General features: G+C 36.6%; 1 protein-coding gene and 1 pseudogene across 1 annotated transcript; one reads left to right on the plus strand and one right to left on the minus strand.

The window, feature by feature from the left end:
• Positions 1 to 693: 693 nt before the first annotated feature.
• LOC125857572 (transcription factor GTE10-like) lies at positions 694 to 7,808 on the plus strand. Its single transcript, XM_049537182.1, has 10 exons — positions 694 to 2,774; positions 2,879 to 2,927; positions 3,045 to 3,200; positions 5,978 to 6,051; positions 6,162 to 6,225; positions 6,356 to 6,430; positions 6,515 to 6,630; positions 6,736 to 6,802; positions 6,962 to 7,092; positions 7,174 to 7,808. Exons 1-10 carry the CDS (start codon positions 1,437 to 1,439, stop codon positions 7,462 to 7,464), a joined length of 2,361 nt encoding a protein of 786 aa, XP_049393139.1. The 5' UTR covers positions 694 to 1,436; the 3' UTR covers positions 7,465 to 7,808.
• A 165-nt stretch (positions 7,809 to 7,973) lies between these two features.
• Positions 7,974 to 18,413, minus strand: LOC125857594 (3-oxoacyl-[acyl-carrier-protein] reductase 4-like; annotated as a pseudogene).
• Between the last annotated feature and the right edge of the window lie 525 nt (positions 18,414 to 18,938).

The raw sequence follows: 18,938 nt of genomic DNA on the forward strand, positions 1-18,938 counted from the left end.
AAATAAATAAATTTAAATGATTCAGATTATTTACGAGTTGAGTTTGATATTCACATATTAGTAATATTTATTTAATCATAGATACATATTTACCACCACACAATTTAATTAAAAGGAGAGATATTTTAGTTGTAAAGAAAAAATTATGGTCCAAGAAATGGTGATGAAAAATTTAAACCCAAAAATTATTATTTAGGACAATTATATAATGAAAATACTGAAAAGGACATAATCTTAAACCATTTTCAAAGAGCATTTATTTTTTTTACCTTTTCCCATTTATTAAAATTATTATTATATACTATTGCAAGTGCAACACATTTTCCACGGGAGCGCGTGACTTATATTCTTAATTAGTACAACTTAATTAATCAGTGCCGCGTAAGATTAAATAAATTAACCCAACTGGAAAACATAATTTTACAGATCTGAAAAGAGTGTCCAACAACAAATCAGAGCCGTCAGATCTGAATCTTACGGTCTGAAACACAGAAATTAGGAAAACCGTCAGATCAATTAAGGACCTGCAATGTACGGTCAAGATTAGCGAATGAGCGGCGGTCTTGGCTGCAAAACAGCCTTTAAGTAGATGGTGGCAATCAAAAAGATAGAGACCCAACAAAGACAATATCGTAAGTATTCTCTTTCTCTCTCTTCATTTCATCTCTCTCTCTCTGTTTCTCTCTCTAGTTTTACCTCAAATGTTGTGTTTTTTTTTTTATATATAGTTTAATTATATCTCACTCTTTTTTTAGCGGTGAAGAGGGTTTTTTGTTCTAGGGTTTGGTTTTGTTCCTTGATTTGGGGTCGTGGGTATGACCCGAACCGATAAGATCTCAACCCTATTTGGTTTGGTTATCTGCTGTTGGGAGATCCAGGTTTCTATTTTAGTTCAACCATTGTAGGTTTTTAATTATAAAGGTAGGATCTTTTTTAGTTTTTAATTTTTTTAAATTTATCTAGGGTTTGTTTATGAAAGATAAGGGATTTTGATTTGAGGTTAGGGTTTGTATCTGAATGAGGAGAATTTGATTTGAGGTTATAAAGGTAGGATCTTTTTTGATCTAGGGTTTGTTTCTGATTGAAGATAATTTGATTGGAGGTTAGGGTTTGTATAAATCTGTTATTCTTTTACTTCTTCCACAATTTGTTTGTTGAATTCATAGTCCAGAATAAATCAGACTTTTTTGATTGAGTTTTAACGGAAAATCTAATAGATTGAACGAAGGGGGAAAACGACGAATTGATTGAACTCTGCATTGAGAGGAACGGTGGAAGTTGTTATGCCGGTGCTATTGATATCTTTGATAATTGTTGACCTGGCGAGGTCTATTTGATAGATAATTGTTGTTGACCTAGCAAGGTATAGTGTAATTTGAGCGGATTAAATGTTGAAAAGAAATATCTGATATGTACAGAATTGGGGAGGTATTCTCATGGCACCTACTGTTCCAATAGATTACATTGGACAGAGAGAATCGAGGAAGTTCTTTAAAAAGGATTCAGGTGATATGATGGGAAAATCACGCAAGGGTTTTAAAGGTTACTTGCCTGGGATGGTGCCCGATTATCGTAATGCTGTTGAGACAATGGCTGAATCCGAAGGTTTTGGGAGCTCCGGACGGGTTGATACTGAAAGGACTGCATCGGAGGACTCTTGTGCACCTAAAAGAAAATCCATTTGTTTGAATGCTGATGGTCATGACCAATTTGGTGCACCTATTCAAGTAATGTCGTTGTCCAATATGTCATGCTCTGAGAAAAAAGTGTTGGGAATTAGGTTGAAGAATGAACTTGAACTAGTCAGAGGACTGCAGAAGAAAATTGCTTCTGTCGGCTCTAATATTGGGGTTCTTTCACCTGCTAGCGATATTCAAAATTGCACCAACGGGCAGAGAAGATCAGGATCGGAGATATCTCAGCGATATATGGCTGAAGCAGTGGTTCCTCCTGGGAAGAAAAAGGCTGCCCCAGGGAGAAATGGGCCTCTTACTAAGGGTCCCGGAGCTAAGAGGCCTAAGACGATGCAACAGGCCATACCCGCAGATACAAGCATGGTCATGTTTATGAAACAGTGCGAGACAGTGCTAAGCAGACTGATGTCACATCAGCATGGTTGGGTCTTCAATCATCCAGTTGATGTCGTAAAGTTAAAAATCCCCGACTACTTCACTGTTATTAAGCAACCAATGGACCTAGGGACCATCAGGTCAAAGTTGCATTCGGGAGAATATTCGAGCCCTTTGCAGTTTGCTGATGATGTGCGGCTCACTTTTAAAAATGCAATGACATACAATCCGCCAGGAAATGATGTTCATATCATGGCTCAAACACTTAGTAAATTTTTTGAGGTTAGGTGGAAACCAATAGAAAAAAAGATACCTGTTATTCAAGAGGAACCTTTACCTTCTAAGTCGAGTGTTATTATAGAAACTGAGACTGATACTCCTCCAGCAATGCCGCCTTCAAAGAAGAAGAAAATTGCTCCATTGGAGAACAGGGTTAAACCAGAACCTGTAAAGCGAGTCATGAGTGATGTTGAAAAACATAAACTCACTGCCGAGCTTGAAGATTTACTGACTGAATTACCTGAAAATATAATTGATTTCTTGAAAGAAAAAAGCTCCAATGGAAGTCAAGTCAGTGAAGATGAGATCGAGATTGATCTTGATGTTCTTCATGATGATATCTTGTACGAGCTACGGAAGCTTTTGGATGATTATCTACTGGAGAAACAGAAAAATCAGGCTAAAGGTGAACGCTGTGAGATGGAGGTAAATATCAGCATGTGGATGCCTAGTGTGTTACTTCATATGGTATGTAACATTAGTTCTCTTTGTAAGCAAATTCTGATGTCATACTCTTTGCTGTTCTACAGCTTCACAATGAGTCTGGATTCAGTAATTCATCCATGCAGCCATGCAAAGGTGAGTTTGATCAGTAGATGTGGAGAATTTGAGCTTTGAGTTTATATAGTGTGGTTGTTGAAGTTTCTAGTTTCTAATTCCTTTTTTCTTTTTTCTGTGTTTCCGTTCTTTATACAGGAAATGATCCGGCAGATGAGGAAGTGGATATCGGTGGGAATGATCCACCTGTTTCAAGCTTCCCTCCTGTGGAGATAGAGAAGGACAGAGCTCGCAGGAGCAATAAATGCAGTAGTTCAAGTAGTTCGAGTAGTGATTCTGGCTCTTCATCTAGTGGTTGGTGCTATTAAGAATGTCTTACCTTACTTGGCCTTTCTCTTGCATGCTTATTATAAATTTACTCATGGTAAATAATAAAAATTTACTTGTTCCTTTTATCCATATACATGCTCACTGTCTCATTGCATAATGGGACATCCGAGAAGAGAAGTCTTCTCCTATTACCTTGTTATTTTTACTTGTTTGTGGATTTTCAGTAGCACTTTGCATGTGTAATATACCTGATATTCCCTAATCAATTCATTTCTTCAACTAGAACTTTTTCCATGGGTCGGTTTAGGGGTTTGAAATTCAGATGCTCTTAGCTGGTTATGTATGTTAAAAACTCAAGACGATTAGATTTCAAACTGGTTATCAGACCCTACATGCCCGTGTTTCTAATTGGCTTGATGACAGATCTACAACCACTGTAATATCTTACAATTGCCTCCCACCTTAATTTGGTGTAGATACTAATGGTCTAGTGTTGTTCTTGATGCCTACATACTGATCTGTTTGTGCATAGAATATGTTAGCAGCAACATAATAGACCCTATCCTGCTCTTCCACCATCATCAAACCTAGCATTGCCTCCATATGAACACCGACACCATTGATACCATTCTACTCTTGACATTTTAAAAGATAATTCAGAACTATTTTCAGAAATTGTCTCAAGCTCCAATTTATTGATCATGTTTCCCCACTGTATGGTCTGTATCAAATATGTATTTCTCTGTAGCTGCTATTTAGGAGTGCCTTCACAATTGCTAAGCTGAGAATACCTTCCTCCATTTTCTTAACAAGAAAAGGCTACCTACGTAGATTCCATCCCTATCACTTTGCAGTTCCTGTTTCCCTTGTTTTCTTTAATGTTCTGTAGTACTTAGGGTATCGGAAAGAAGGTTGATTTGTCTAGGATATTCAAATATCCAAAATAAGGCTCAAAATGTCCGCAGGAATTCGAGGATGGGCTGATGCCGTGGCAGGAACTTTTGGTGGGAAAATGAACAACCTAAAGAAGATTAGGATGTTAATTTCTTTATTAAAAACTCATCAAATACATGTTTATATTGGCTTTACTCGAAAGGAAGTTGATCTCTTTTTGCTTATAGCAGCATTTTGTAGAAACAACATATCTATTTGTAGGATATTTTCACAATTCTGAATTAGAATTTAATTAAGGTGTTGTAACACAAATAAGAAAAAATAAAAAGAAATAAACATGAAGAGAAAAAACCGGTTTGCTCTCTCTCGTTTGGGGAAGTAACGTATTTCAAGTTCTGGAAAAAAGTTTGTTTTACATCTTGCTCATGAGTTTTGAACTCTACCACTTGAGTAATTCCCATGTGAAGTTTAGAAACTTTGTGCTCCTGCTAGCTCTTTTGTGTTGTCAAACCTTTTTGTGAAACAGAAATTGAACTGGGCGTTCACGTTTGACAATTTGAGACTGAAGCACCTTGCTCCAGTCATGATTGTCGGCCAGGGAAAATGTAGGATTTTTCCTGAATAGGTAATTGAAACTTCTTGTGATTTTTTCCCGTGGGCTAGGAAATTAGAAACTGTTATCTTGATATTATTTTGGTTATGAATTAGGTATGGATTATTTCTTCTTGTTTTTTTCTGTCTTTTTGCTGGGCGGGGGAGGGGATTTTGGTGTCTCCCTGTTACATAAGTTTGGCTGAACTAGATATAATTATATGTCTGACATTATAGTAAGTTAGAGCTCGTTAGCATGTTATATGAATGACAGTGAGGTTTGTTGGTCTTTGAATCACATTAGCAGTATTGGCTAATTATCTGCCATAACTTTTTGTACTGTCAATTACTATGGATATAAAGAGTTTGTTAGAAGTGGATGTTTGATAGCTCATTATCAAAAAAAAAGTTGGATGTTTGATAGCTTTCTGTCTTCAAAATATTGTGCCACAACTTGGCAGATGTAGATTTATAAAGAGATTGGTAGTGAGTGATTTTTTTTGGCTGTAGAACTTGGAGTCGAAGTATATCCTCTTTCAATACTCAATAGGCACTTTTCAGAAGTTAATACATTATGGTTTGCTTGCTTGGAAGTGACTTCTTTTAAAAGATGAAAAATGAATTAATGTGAAAAAATAACTTTCTTCTTTACTCTGACAACCTTGCAATTTTTCACTGTGCTTTCTGTTCATATTTGGCAATGAAAGCCCGACCCTTAAATCTCCCACCTCATACTTCCATTGGCAATAATACCATTGCTTGGTTTTTAATCATGCTTTATTTGTGCTTTGGCCTCCTAGATTCTAAACGTTGTTTCTGGATCTTCTATTCTGAAATTGTTGTGTATGTACTTCCTATGGTAACAAATTTGTTTATGTGCTCAGACGTGTACGTTGCTGGATAGTACCTGTGTCATATTCTAATTCTATTGCCAGTTGCTTGTTATTTGCTTTTTTCCACATTTTCCTCTTTTTTTTGGGAGGATATAGCATAGTATTAACAAGTGAGATGTGTTACTTGTCTAAGATTTGCTTATCCAAAAAAAAGATACTCTGACCAGCAATCGGCGAGATTTTTTTAAATACCCGTATTAATTGAGAGAAATAGGTCGATTAGCCCTTTTAACTTGCTTGTATTAGGAGGCTTGCATTGAGTTGAAAGTTCTGCAATTCTTATTTGTCAGGAATGGTTGTGCTTTTGTGTCAGAAGTCTGGACTGTTGGAAAGTTGATATTTTCTTTGCTGCCATATTTGCTGTGAACTTAAGGTGCTATGTTTCTTTACTTGCTAAAATTGTTATCTCCTTTTCTTTCTGAGGTACAGATTCTGGAAGCTCATCTGGTGGTGAATCGGATGCTGATAAAGATTCAGTTGCCTTAACTGTTCAGAAGGTGTGGATATTGTCGTCTGATTTTATAAGTTATTTGGTTCTCTTATTGGATTATTATTATTTTGAGTGATGACTTCTATTGCCGTCTAAAATAATTTTGTTCTTCCACAGGCAACAGCGGCTTCTGGGGCGAGATTGGAGCAGGAAGATGAGCTTGACCTTCCAGAAACTACAGGTTGTCAACCTGTGGAATCAAATGACATGATTTTCATTGCTGCTTTCCTTCTGTAAATCTGTGGGTGGTGGGAAGATTTAATAGCTTTATTGGTCAGTATATGTGCTGATATAGTGTTTGTGTACTACAGATCCGTTGGCTGGCCAAACAGTGCTGACTTCTCAGCAGAACTCCAATTTTGCTGAGCCCGATGATCATCGAGAGGGTAAGCAATGGTAATAGATGAAGAAAATGTCTGCTACTAGTTTTGCAGCAATCATCTCACTCATCATGTACTGTAACCTTTTAGAGGAAAGTGCTGAACCTGAGAGGCAAGTCTCTCCTGAGAAGCTTTACCGTGCAGCTTTGTTAAGAGGTCGCTTTGCGGATATCATACTAAAAGCTCAGGAGAAGAGCATTGAAAAGGTCAGCCAAACTTTAGCTGGTGTTGCTTGCGTTAGGTTAGATTTTTTAGATCCATTCATCCAGGTGTACTATTGTTTTGCTTAACTAGTCTTTTTAAAATTTTAGGGTGAAGTGCGGGACCCAGAAAAGCTAAAGCTTGAGAGAGAGGAGTTTGAAAGGCGAAGGCGAGAAGGTTTGTGTTTTCTGTTGTTGCATGTGTTGAAGTCCACAATCACATCTTTGAAACCACCTCTTTATTTGTTTATCGGTTTATTCAGAGAAAACACTTTGGGTTTGTTTCTTGGTTGCATCTCTGAAAACAACCACTTTATTTGTTTATCTGCTTACTCAGAGAAAGCTCGGTTGCAAGCTGAGGCTAAGGCTGCCGAAGAGGCTCGTAAAAGAGCTGAGGCAGAAGCTGCTGCAGAAGCCAAAAGGAAACGAGAACTTGAAAGAGAAGCTGCCCGTCAGGCACTCCAGAAGGTAAAGACAGATGGGGTTACATTTATTGAGATTATCTTTTTAACCGTCACTTTATAACGCTCTTAAATCATGTGCTAGCAGATGGAGAAGACTGTTGAAATCAATGAGAACAGTCAATTTATGGAAGATCTGGAATTGTTCAGAGCTGCTCCAGATGAACAGCTAGAGAGCTTCATTGAGGAGGCTAGTCCTGGTCATTCTGAGAATGTTCTTGGGAGTTTCAAATTTAAGGCAACTAGTAATCCATTGGAGCAACTTGGATTATATATGAAGGAAGAAGATGAAGATGAAGATGAAGAGGAGGAAGAAGAAGCTGAACCACAGAGCATCCCTGACGTATCGAATGATCCAGAGGAAGGAGAGATTGATTGATATCTCTTTTATACTTTGGCCGATCGTCAAGTTGATGAGGGTGCTTGGTGGTTTAATTGAACTCTCATTTTATTGTCCCAGGGTCGACTGTGGATTTTTTTTTTAGGGGGGATACACAGATAAGTCATGACCTTCTAGTGACTTTGGGTCTCTTAGGTTGATGCAAGTGTCCCCCAGCTTGGATGCTTCAGAAGAGACCTGGTTGGCGGGTCTGGCCAACATAGCCAGTCATCTTATATTTTTATTTGAAATTCTTTTGCTCGTGTATAAGTTGGTTGTCTGCTTGGGAGTGGATAAAGGTTAGGTGAAAACAGTTTTGTTACATAGTTTAGTACTAGATTGCTTCCTGTTTAGTAAAAGGAAAAAATGTTGCTAAAAGATGCGTTGGCTTTTCTGTCCCCAAGTGTTGTGTCGCATTGCTATTGCCTGAATCTTCCCCAGTACCCTGAAACAAGTGGCCATAAAAAAAATTCACATTTGTTAAAAGCCTATAAGTAGTGCTGAACACAATGTATGTCGTCCATTCCAACAGAATTCAGGTTGCAACAGTTAGACAAAAATAATGATGAAAACCCTAACAGCTCATTAGGCTACTGAGTTTTCTCTACCAACATAGCTAATCAACCTTTTCAGTGCCATCCAAGTCATGGAAATCAACTGGAAATGCTGAAAGTTTCTACATAACCATTCCACCATCAATAGTAAGAACCTGTCCAGTAATATAACTGGCTGCAGGACTTAGTGCTAGGAATTCCACCAATCCAGCAACTTCTTCTGGTTGGCCATATCGTCCTGTCATCACAACAAAATTTGTCAATATTTGCAGTGCCTAAAATACAAATTGATGACATTGGTGATCTTACTGATCATAGTCAATCAGAAATGATGTATCGTTCACTTTCCAGCAACATGCGGAAAATATACTCTGTATAACTAAACTAACACTTGAAGAGGAGCAAATTTATGCATCACAAAACAAACTTTCTACTCTCATCTGATCATTTAAGTATCTTAGTTCGTTAGTGTTATCTCAATGAAGCCCCAACTTACCAACAAACAAAATAACAATAGTTTTTAAAAGGACTCCAAAATCGTTTTACTGGCAGTTTGTGTAAATAAACAGTGAAATAATACCTACTCTTTTGTACGCTGGGTGAAAGTATAAGGCGGAGAAAATATCCTATTTTGGATGTATCAAGATTTTGCAATAAATGCACAGAAATACTGGGAATTGAATTATTACTCTTGTTCAACTTGGGATTCTTTGGTGGCATCTGCGAGAGAATGTGGAATTTTACCAGAAAGTGTTTATTTGGTGAGGAATAACTGTCAAAACAAGAAATTCTTGCAAGTTGAAGCACAACCTTTGGCGAGTTTCTCAACTTGCAAGAGCTTCTTCCAAAAAACATGTTTGAATTATTTTTGGAAACATTTCAAATAATCTCCAACACTCGCACAGGTGCCACATTATCAGATGTCTAAGACATTGATTTCTATACGTTTCCATATTTGATGTGCAGGAGAGTGCCACATATTAGATAAAGTTGTCAATCATAGTCAAGGAGATTAGCCCTGACCTAATGGGACGCTTGCCAAAATTTTCTTCTCAACGTCTTCACTTAGCTTGGAAGTCATATCTGATGCAATGAATCCAGGGGCCACAGCATTAACCTGATGAAAACAAAGATTGTGGTAAATAACGTGTCAAACGTCATAAATAGTCAGTAGATTGTCCTTGTTGGGAAGAATTAATTCCTTTGTAGTTGACACTCCAATGTCCCAAGGTTGTTTTTATCAAAGAGAAAAGGCTCACCCAAGTGAATAATAATTCGGATTAAGGAGCACTTACAGTTATATTCCTGCTGGCATACTCTTTTGCGACACTTTTGGTTTAACCCAATCACTCCTGCTTTTGCCGCACTATAGTTGGCTTGCCCAGCATTGCCAACTAAACCAACAACAGATGATATGTTGACTTTTCTCCCCTACAAAAATTTAGAGAAGTCTACTAGATAAAATTCTAGAATATATGAAATAATAAAAGAATGCATTGATGGTTTATATAAATAAACGCATCTTCAAATTGACTGAAAAGGCACCAATCAAACTGCGGGTAGTAATTTATGCAGCAGTTAGCTAAATATTTAGCCTCGTCTCTATATCATTTTTTGATGAATTGCACTAGGAAGGGGCTAAACATTTACCTTTTTTTTTTCATCATAATTTTAGCAGCAGCCTGCAACAAGGAAAAAGATCTCTCTGAAAAAATGTTTTCTTTGAAAAAGACTCAAGTTCTGGTCGAATTAAGAACACAGCAACTGTATAGACCTGTGTGCAAAGGAATACTCCAGTAAGTTTCAAATCAATAACCTCCTGCCACTGAGATTTCTTCATTCTCATCAACAAAGTATCACGTGTTACACCTGGAAAGAAAACCACAACAACTACTGAGCCGTCATTCTAGTAAACTAAACACGACACAGTACGACTGTTGTCGACCTGCATTATTTATTAAGATATCAACTGTTCCCCATTGATCAACCACCTGTAAACATGAGCCTTATAAGGTGAAATTATTTGGAAACAACTACAGTAAGATACATTTAAAATAAATTTCACCAGGAAAGGAGTTTGCTTACAGTTTTCATCATTGATTCTACATCTTCTTCTTTTGAAACATCACCACCAAAAGTCATAGCTTGGCCACCACATGATTCAATCTGCCAACAAAATAGGAAATTAAAATTAATTTAGGGGAAGATGTCAAACAGCCTACTGATGAACCTTATAGCTGTTATCAGATTGCTGGTGTAACAAGTACTCCATGAGATAGCCTTTAACATTCTAAATATCACTTAAATGATAGGAATGGAAATTTAACTATTTTACTGTTTTTACACATGAAATAGAAACTTAACCTTGCAAAGTTTGATAAGCATCAGGTAATACAGAACAATCCAACCTCAGGAAGCAAGGGGAATTTGTTGATTGAATTAATTCCTGATTATGTACCACTAACAACGCTAATCTATTCTCCCTGATTCCAATGCAACCCCGACAATTTTAGGAGCATGACATTCAATCTTTTTCTTTATGAAGGCAAATTGGTAAGGAAAGGTACTTTCATGTGGTAAGGAGAACCTAAGTCATAGTATAATAGCATTTGGGGTGGGTGGGTGGCTGCTTGGGACTGAAGATACTAGAGTCGTTTGACACTCCTGGTAAGCTTTCTTCATTTGTCAAACAAGCAGTAACCATTACTATCATTACACACAAAATAAAAACTTAGTCCTGCAATCTTTAGTAGCATCAGCTACTAAATACAAGAACAAGCCAATCTTCTGGCTGCACTAATTAAACAAAGCACCATGCCTTAACTGGTCACCAGATATCTTCACATGACTTTGGACTCAGCCATCCATTAAAAAGGGAGTAACCAGTACAAGTGCTCCAAAAGGGTATTCTCACAACACTATTGGTTTCGGTATTGAACATCAGATTAGTTGCTAGCAATTTTCTCATGACAACAATTCTGAATTTTATCTGAAAAAACAGAGAACAGATTCACTTTGTCCATGGCTTACCAGTTTCTGGAGTTATAGGAGACCTTACTCTTCACTTCAGAAGATGTATAACTGATAGTATCCTTTTAAGGCATCCAAGTATATATGATGTGTTTGCCAGAAGACCTAAAAAAGTCCAAACAAGAATTTCCTACTTAAATTTCTGCAATTTTAGAAGTATTACTACTCTGGTTTTATGCTTTCTAGCAAACAATGTTTACTTGCTATACAACCTATCATGAGCTCATATCATAGTTCTGGAGATGAAACTATATACAAGGAACACCAGTGGGTAAAACATGTTGGAAGGACTCAAATTTGAGTGAAGTTTTCTCACTTTAAACCTAACAAATCTCGGATAGTTCTAAGTGACATATGGCATCATTTTCAGTTGTTGGCAGGAAAACAGCACAAAAGTTACCACACAACAAAAATTCCCTGGAAACCTTTTTGGAAACTTACAATCAAAAAGCTCCTTTAAGGCTATATTGAATAAAAATTAATTTAAATGAAACTGTTACTTTTACATGAATGCCCCTAATTTCCCATTCTGATGCTTTTACTCAAACCTGATGAGTGCAGCAATGATCAAATTGTGAAAGACACGGCCGAGGTTTGAGAAATATGTTTGCTGAAAGTATCATATGATACAGGACAGTAGAGAACACTCGAGAAAGTGAGTAAGACAATCTAATTACAGGAATTTCTCAGTTACAACAAGAAATTGGACTTTATGGTTGATTACAGATGGAAAAGAAAAAAGTAACTTAGACGGAGGAGATAGCATGATTTTCTACGCAACAATTTCTTAGATCGACTCAGAGATACCAAATTCTAAATTGATAGAAGAACTGATTATAATTTACAATGGAACTGAGAAATAGTAAAAGGTGCTGGACCATGGGACTATTAGCTGCACCCCATGCCCGATCTGTCAATCAACCAGAGGAGAAGACAAAGTAAGACGAAGATAGATAGAAAGTGGTAAAAGACAACTGCATGACACAACAAAGATGGTCATGTCCTTGGTGATAGCAGATGATTTTTCTGTACTAAGATATGAATTGGAGCAAAGAAATTTGCTAAGGAAACATTTATAGTATTGATTGAATTCTCTGGTTTCATCAACCAGGACCAGATCAGATATCTCCTATGCTTCCCTAATGGATAAGGTGTTGATATCCATGGAATGAGGAGAAATTATAGAGCTCAAGTAAGCAAACCCTGCCAAGATCAATATCAAATAACAGTCCAATAATTTATTAGGTTGCTGTTGATGTATGAGGTACTGTTTCCTTTCAGATTTAAACATGTGACTACACCATGAGAACTTCAAAAAGATGGTCAAGAATTGTATGAAAGAGGTAGCGAACAGACCATGCCACAAGTTGGTGATAAGTGGAAATTACCATGTCAGATTTGCTCTTTGAATTGGAGGGGGGGGGGGGGGTAGAAAAGATATTAATTAAACAAAATCAAAAGCTGATAAAATTCAAAGAGAAGAATTGAAAGGTCAGCTGGGAAAGTTACTTGTAGCACAAGAAGTGATTCTGAGATAAAGATCACAAGCACCTGGCTAAAAAGGAGATAACAATGGCCAATGTTTACAGGGGATACAATCGTATAAGAAAGAATCAATTGATGGCCATGAACTTCCAGCGAAGAGGGGATTAGAGAAGACATAACCCAGTGCTACCATAAGTTGTACTCTAAGATGGAGAATTGAAGACCACTATTAAACAGAACTCCTTTCTCAGAGAATCAAAGTTGAGAGGGAAAGATGACGATTAATTGCTGCTACATTGTAGAGCAACTTCACAGCCTTGGGAAATGGTATCCTCCTTATTTGACATTTATTAGGCACTCTCAAAGAGAATGCTAGAGATTATAGCAAGCGAGACGCCTTTTTTGAACTATATGGAAAGAAAAGGTCAAGTGGATGCTTCAAGCCATGGAGAAGAGTTTAAGGAGTCGTTTGGTTTGAATTCAAGTTATGATGGGATTAGTTATGCTAATATTATTTTTTATTGAGGGTTTGGTTTGTTGTATTCAAAATAATAAATTTTAAGAAGAATTTATTTGTCTACAAAAATACCCTTCATGAATGTGAAAAGTGATGTATAAAAAGGGTTTAAAGAGATATTTTTGTCATTTACTTATTTTGTCACCCAAGGGGAGGGATAACTTATCCCAGTACTAATTATATATCCCGGGATAAGTTATCCTAGACTTGCCAACCAAACAACAAATTAAGTGACACTATAATTAAATCTCAGGACTATTTGGTATTATCCTTCACACCAAACGACCCCTAAGAGTTGGTAGGAGACCAAGTGCAGTATACACAAACAGTTGTTACTTTCTTTTTTTAAAAAAATAAATTACCATCTAGGAAAATTACATAATGATATTTCAGTTATCAAAAATAGAATAATAAATAACAGTAAGCTTTTTGAAAAGATTAACCATAATTTTTTATGTGTTGTACAGCTGCACTCCTGCAGCCATACACTGCTAATGTTACTATTTCTAAGTCTTCTACCAGAAATGCTTTGAAAACTAGATCCCAAATACATTCCAACTTTATGGTGTTACTGAAGTATTCTCTTTCCTTCCTCAGAGTATAGCTATTGGGTATAAGTATTGGGTTAAGAGGATGATTTGAGTACTATTTGTAGTAGAATGAGTTATTGAAGGAACCCTAGAAATGGATCATGAAAATTGTCATTTTCGGAGAAGAGATGATGAATATTGATGGGTGGATATGGATTGTGTCGCTTTGAGTTCAAAATAAAGTGACTACACTCCATAAGACATTTAAGAAATAGATTAGAGTTAAAACACAAGAATCAATCTCCAATGGAAGAATATTTTTTTTCCTTGAATTTTTGGGACTTAGGCCTTAGTATTGATAAATGCACCTACATGGTTAAGTCTTGAATTATATAAAAGCGTCTATGGCTCTTATACAATCTTTACAGTATTGTGTGGCACATCATACTATCTACAATGTTGTTCATGACGTGTTTGTATTGATATGATTCTTGGCATATTTCCGATTATAGCATTGCACTCCTTTTTCTTGATATTCATTGAATATATGAAAGTTGCTACTTAATTAAGAAAGGATATTAGGCTAAAATGTCATGACATAAAATGGAATATATAATCACAATTATGCATTACCTATCTCGCCGGGAGAGTAACTTCTTGGATCTTAATGCATTATAGAAAATGAGTTTCAGCTACAAGCAATGATTTTGAAAATATGACAATGTGTTTATGCTTATCAGCTCAGTTGCGCGGACTCTTCATTTTTGTTGCCGCACCTGTGTCAACTCGAGACTGGTGCAGGTGCGGGATACATGTGGGATTCTGTCAACCCACATTGGATACTTTGACCAGAGTTCATGGACAAATTTGGAGGAAATTTGAAATTTTGATAAAAGATAAAATAGATTTAAAGATGTTAAAGAATAACAAAAGTCTCACATTGGTGGTTAATGAGATGAGTGGACTCCTTATAAGGCTTGGGCAATCCTCCTCCTTTTGAGCTAGCTTTTGGGGTGTGAGTTAGGCCTAAGACCTAATTTAACAAGTGGTATCAGAGCCAGATTCAATGGTTCGATAATCGATTAATGAACCAGGTTAAAAATTAGGTGTTCATCTTAGCGGGTGTAGTTCTAGCCGTACCTTTTTGACAGTAATGAAGATTTTTATTGGAGAAATTATTTCAGAGAGGTTCTCTGTGTAGACACATAGATTCTGCAGAGGAGATTATGGAGAAGAGATGCAAGCTGTTAAAGATTATGTGAAGAAGGCAGACAAATTTATTTTGTCAGAAATTCAGGCCAAGGGGGAGATTTGTTGGGTTTTATTTGCCCAAAGTTTCTTACCATAAATAGGTTTTCCTTTTAGGAAAAGGTTTAAGAGTGGCTAGTTCTTTTCTTGTAGGAAAAGGTTTAGGACTCTATAAATAGAGGCTTGTTCCTTCTAACTTAATCAATATTCACAATTTAGTCCTAGGGGCTTTGAGAGTTTAGGTTAGGGGGAGAATTTGTGGGTCACAAGTGATACGTTATTACTTGTGTGAACCTCTCATGTATTCCGAGTAAATTGGTTGAGGTTGTTTCTCTCTATATTTTGTACTATCATATTTATATATAGTGAATTGCTCATTTATTCCTGTCCCTCTACCGATGTGGGACTTCTTAACAAAAGACATGAGCAATGGCATACCTTTAATATTATAGTCCTTTTATCTCTTTTTTAGCTTTTCCTCTTGGTCAATATTCGTTGTGTCATGTTTCAAGCCAAACAAAAAGAAGCTAAGAATTCAAGCGGTTGTGTTCCGACTTTTGGTAGACAGTAGCAATGGTCAGGAGAGTTGGTGGAAGATCTTGATTGGCTTTCTTTTTCTTTTTTAGGGGAAGAAACTTAGAGCTTGAAAGAAGAAGTTGGCGGTCTTAGGAGAGAAAATGTAGAAAATCTATCATAATTTAGTATTTTTTTTTTTTGTTGATAAAATCATAATTTAGTATTTCTTTATAACTCTATTTTATAATTTTGGATTTTTAGCCGAATCCCAACACCTGTATCCATATTTGGATCCATACACCCGAATCTTAAAATTTAGATTTTGCCGAATCCGAGGGTCGGATTCGCATCCACATCGGATATCCGCACCCAAGTCCAAGCAACTTAGCCTATCAGGTCAAGAGAGTAGATCGAACTTCTTGGATCCTTGATGCATTACATATAGCCTATCGAGCGAGAAGAGTACATCAGACTTCTACGATGATATTCCAATGCATTACATCATTGATTTCATATAGTCTATCTGGCGGGGAGGGTACGTCACACTTCGAGGATGGTATCTCGATGCATTACATCACGATAGTTATGAGACTCCTACGTTATGGACATTGAGACTATGAATTAACACAATGCTTGTCACACTTTGATGATCGTAATAATTCCAGTGGAACATACATGGAAAGATTGTGCTATATTATCGTAACATTGTAACACATGTGAAAGAATGTGTATTGTTGCTAAAATTGATCAATTCTAATCTTGCCATGAAAGATTTATGACTACTTTAAATGCTTGAGTGGATTCAAATATATACATTTATGTTTTGATAAATTAAATTGCATAATTGATTTATCTTTTTCTTGCACTCAATATTTTATTATGCATAACTCTTGCCTCACCATGAGTTTCGTGGCTATGATGTATACTGAGCATTGGAATACTCAGGCAGCATTGTGTTCATGATGTTAGGGCCATGTATTGGGTAAGTATGGCGGTCCATGTGTGAGCTAGGATTCCACACATTCTCTACTTTTCTTTTTGATAACCGTGGTGTCTGGAGCAGCTTGCATGCACCTCGACTAATTCTACAAGATACCTCCCACCAACAACAGGTACCTTGATGGACAAAGTTACTTGGTACCTATTGCTGGTGGAAGGTGACAAGTATCCCAAGGAATTAGTCGAGTTGCGTGCAAGCTGGGTTGCACACCATGGTTATAAAAAAAAAAGTTTGCTCAGTCCAATTGCATGTATCAGGTGCCGGCCACGTCTCATCCCGTTTTGGGGCGTGGTAGAGATCCAACTTATAAAATTGATTTTTGCTAGCAGATGACATTTGCTTAATGTGGTCTCTCAACTCGTTTTCTCCCTAAAAGAAAAAAAAATCCACCCTCAATATGAACCATTCAGCACTAGGAATGGTGAAAGAAGTGCTGGAATACTCTTTCGAACATCATTCTTAAGTCAGAAATACAGTTCCATGGTTTCAACTTTCAACCACAAAAAGGAAATATATCACATGGAATTGTAAAATAACAAAATCACACCAGATTTCGACTGAGAAAAGAAACACACCTCTTTGGAAACTTCTTCTGCCTTCTTTGAAGATCTCGCATAATTCACTAGGACCTAACAACAAATATCAAGTGGGTTGAAAGAGTATGTGAGAGATTTCTCAGGTATACATATGATATGTAACATAAATTTTGATTTAAAGCATATTCTTTAAAGAGAACATATAACATAACATACAGTTCAGGCCTAAAGCATTATTCAAAGTTTCTAAGGATATTGGAACTCACAGCATCCTATACCACCTTCAAAGACGAATAATGAGACGAAATGGTGAACTTGGCTGGGCCCTGGGTTACAATGTCTCACTGAAAGGTGAAAGCAGTGGAAAAAATAGACCAGAAAAAGGATATTCAAGCAAAGGGTTAACAATAACCATGAAATTATCCAAGTTGAACTCCAGATTACTTCATATCGCTGCCAAAAAGCGAATTTGGGGGCACAAAAACAAATATAGATATTTCAAATACTTCCTTTTTGAGCTATTGCCCAAAAAATACAACTTAAGCAACCACCACTGCATCTTAAAAATGAAACTGCTCTTTATTATTTCTATTTCTAAAAATTGATGCTGTTGAACAAGAAAATCACAGGGTTTCCCAGTAAACCATGACGTATCAAAGAAAGCTTATCATCCAGGCAATATAAGTTTCCTTTTCATTGTGGATTTGTGGTGGTAAAAAGTCCTAATCTATCAAAATCAACAAATTTACTCACGAATTGAAGGCCAAACAGTCAACAATTATCTAATCGATAACAATGATCCAAACCATAAGGCTATTTTAACTAAATAAAGACAAAGTATCTGAATTGCCTCTCTACCTCTACGAGGTAGTGGCAAGGTCTGCGTACACTTTACCCTCCCCATACCCCACCTAGTGGGATTTCACTTGGGCATGTTGTTGTTGTTGTAAAGACAAAGTATCTGAATGGATGACCTTGCAACCAGCTTTTTCCAAAGCTAAAGCAACAGCCCTCCCAATTCCTCTAGAAGCTCCTATAATAACCACAACAGGAGCTTCCACATCAACTCCAGCTTGCTCAGTACTCTCCACCTGAGCTCTTACACCTGATCATATAACTACCTCGTTATCCCCCAGCACACACAGAAAACAGTTACAAGTTTAGCAGCGGATGATAAAAGGAAAGGATTGTAAAGTGATATACCTGAAAAGGCACGAGCAAAGGACTATGACCATCGGCATTTCAAGGAAACTGAAGGATAAGAGAGAAGACGGAGATGCGCCAGTTGGTGGCGGACGCCGGATTTGGTGGTGGCGACGGAATTGAAGGCGAGAGAAGCCATTGAACGGAGATGAGATCAATGGCTGTTGTTTTAATTTGCAAATTCTCCGATGAAATCAAGGGAAAATCCTCTGTTTACAACTAAGCTAATTTTGGGGATTTGTTAATTAATTACGTTACAATTATTTACAGAATCTTATGAATCATTAATTAGTAGGTGTAATGTTAAACCTAAAATAACAAAATATATTAGTAATGGATACAGAGTATTTGGTTGAACCCCAAAACTTATTTAAGATCGGTATAAATTGATTAATCTACATCTCCCTCGTATTAATAAATTAGATAATGGTGTCCATGCTATGCACGGACCCAATAATATAAATGGTATGTTTTGGGGCTAATAACGGAGTTTTTGAAGCGATTGTTTGCGTGGATAAAAGAATAAGTTTTTTTATCACAAATCTGTACTTTCTTTGACACTATTAAGTTCTTTTGTTGGTAAGCATAATTTGGAGAATCTCATGTATAGTTAATTGGTGGGATTTTAAAATTCTTAATATTAGGAAAATAATGATTATATCTAGCACGAGATCTACTTTTAAAGAATTAAAAAGATAAAATGAATATTTTGTCTAGTATAAGATCTATTTTTAACGGATAAATATAGTAAGTGAGATTTGGTACTCTTTAATATATATATAAATAACAATTAATAATGTAAACTTTTTTTTTTTATATAATCATCTGGGATTTATTTCTCATTGGTTGATTAGA

This window comes from Solanum stenotomum, chromosome 3 (assembly GCF_019186545.1).
Source record: "Solanum stenotomum isolate F172 chromosome 3, ASM1918654v1, whole genome shotgun sequence".
Taxonomy (NCBI): Eukaryota; Viridiplantae; Streptophyta; class Magnoliopsida; order Solanales; family Solanaceae; genus Solanum; species Solanum stenotomum.

Excerpts from the sequence above, each read along its gene's own strand:
- LOC125857572 (XM_049537182.1), top strand. The coding sequence starts at position 1,437 with ATGGCACCTACTGTTCCAATAGATTACATTGGACAGAGAGAATCGAGG. Across the intron at positions 3,201-5,977 it reads TTCTGGCTCTTCATCTAGTG|GTACAGATTCTGGAAGCTCA; the intron begins GTTGGTGCTATT and ends TTTCTTTCTGAG. Across the intron at positions 6,226-6,355 it reads TGACCTTCCAGAAACTACAG|ATCCGTTGGCTGGCCAAACA; the intron begins GTTGTCAACCTG and ends TGTGTACTACAG.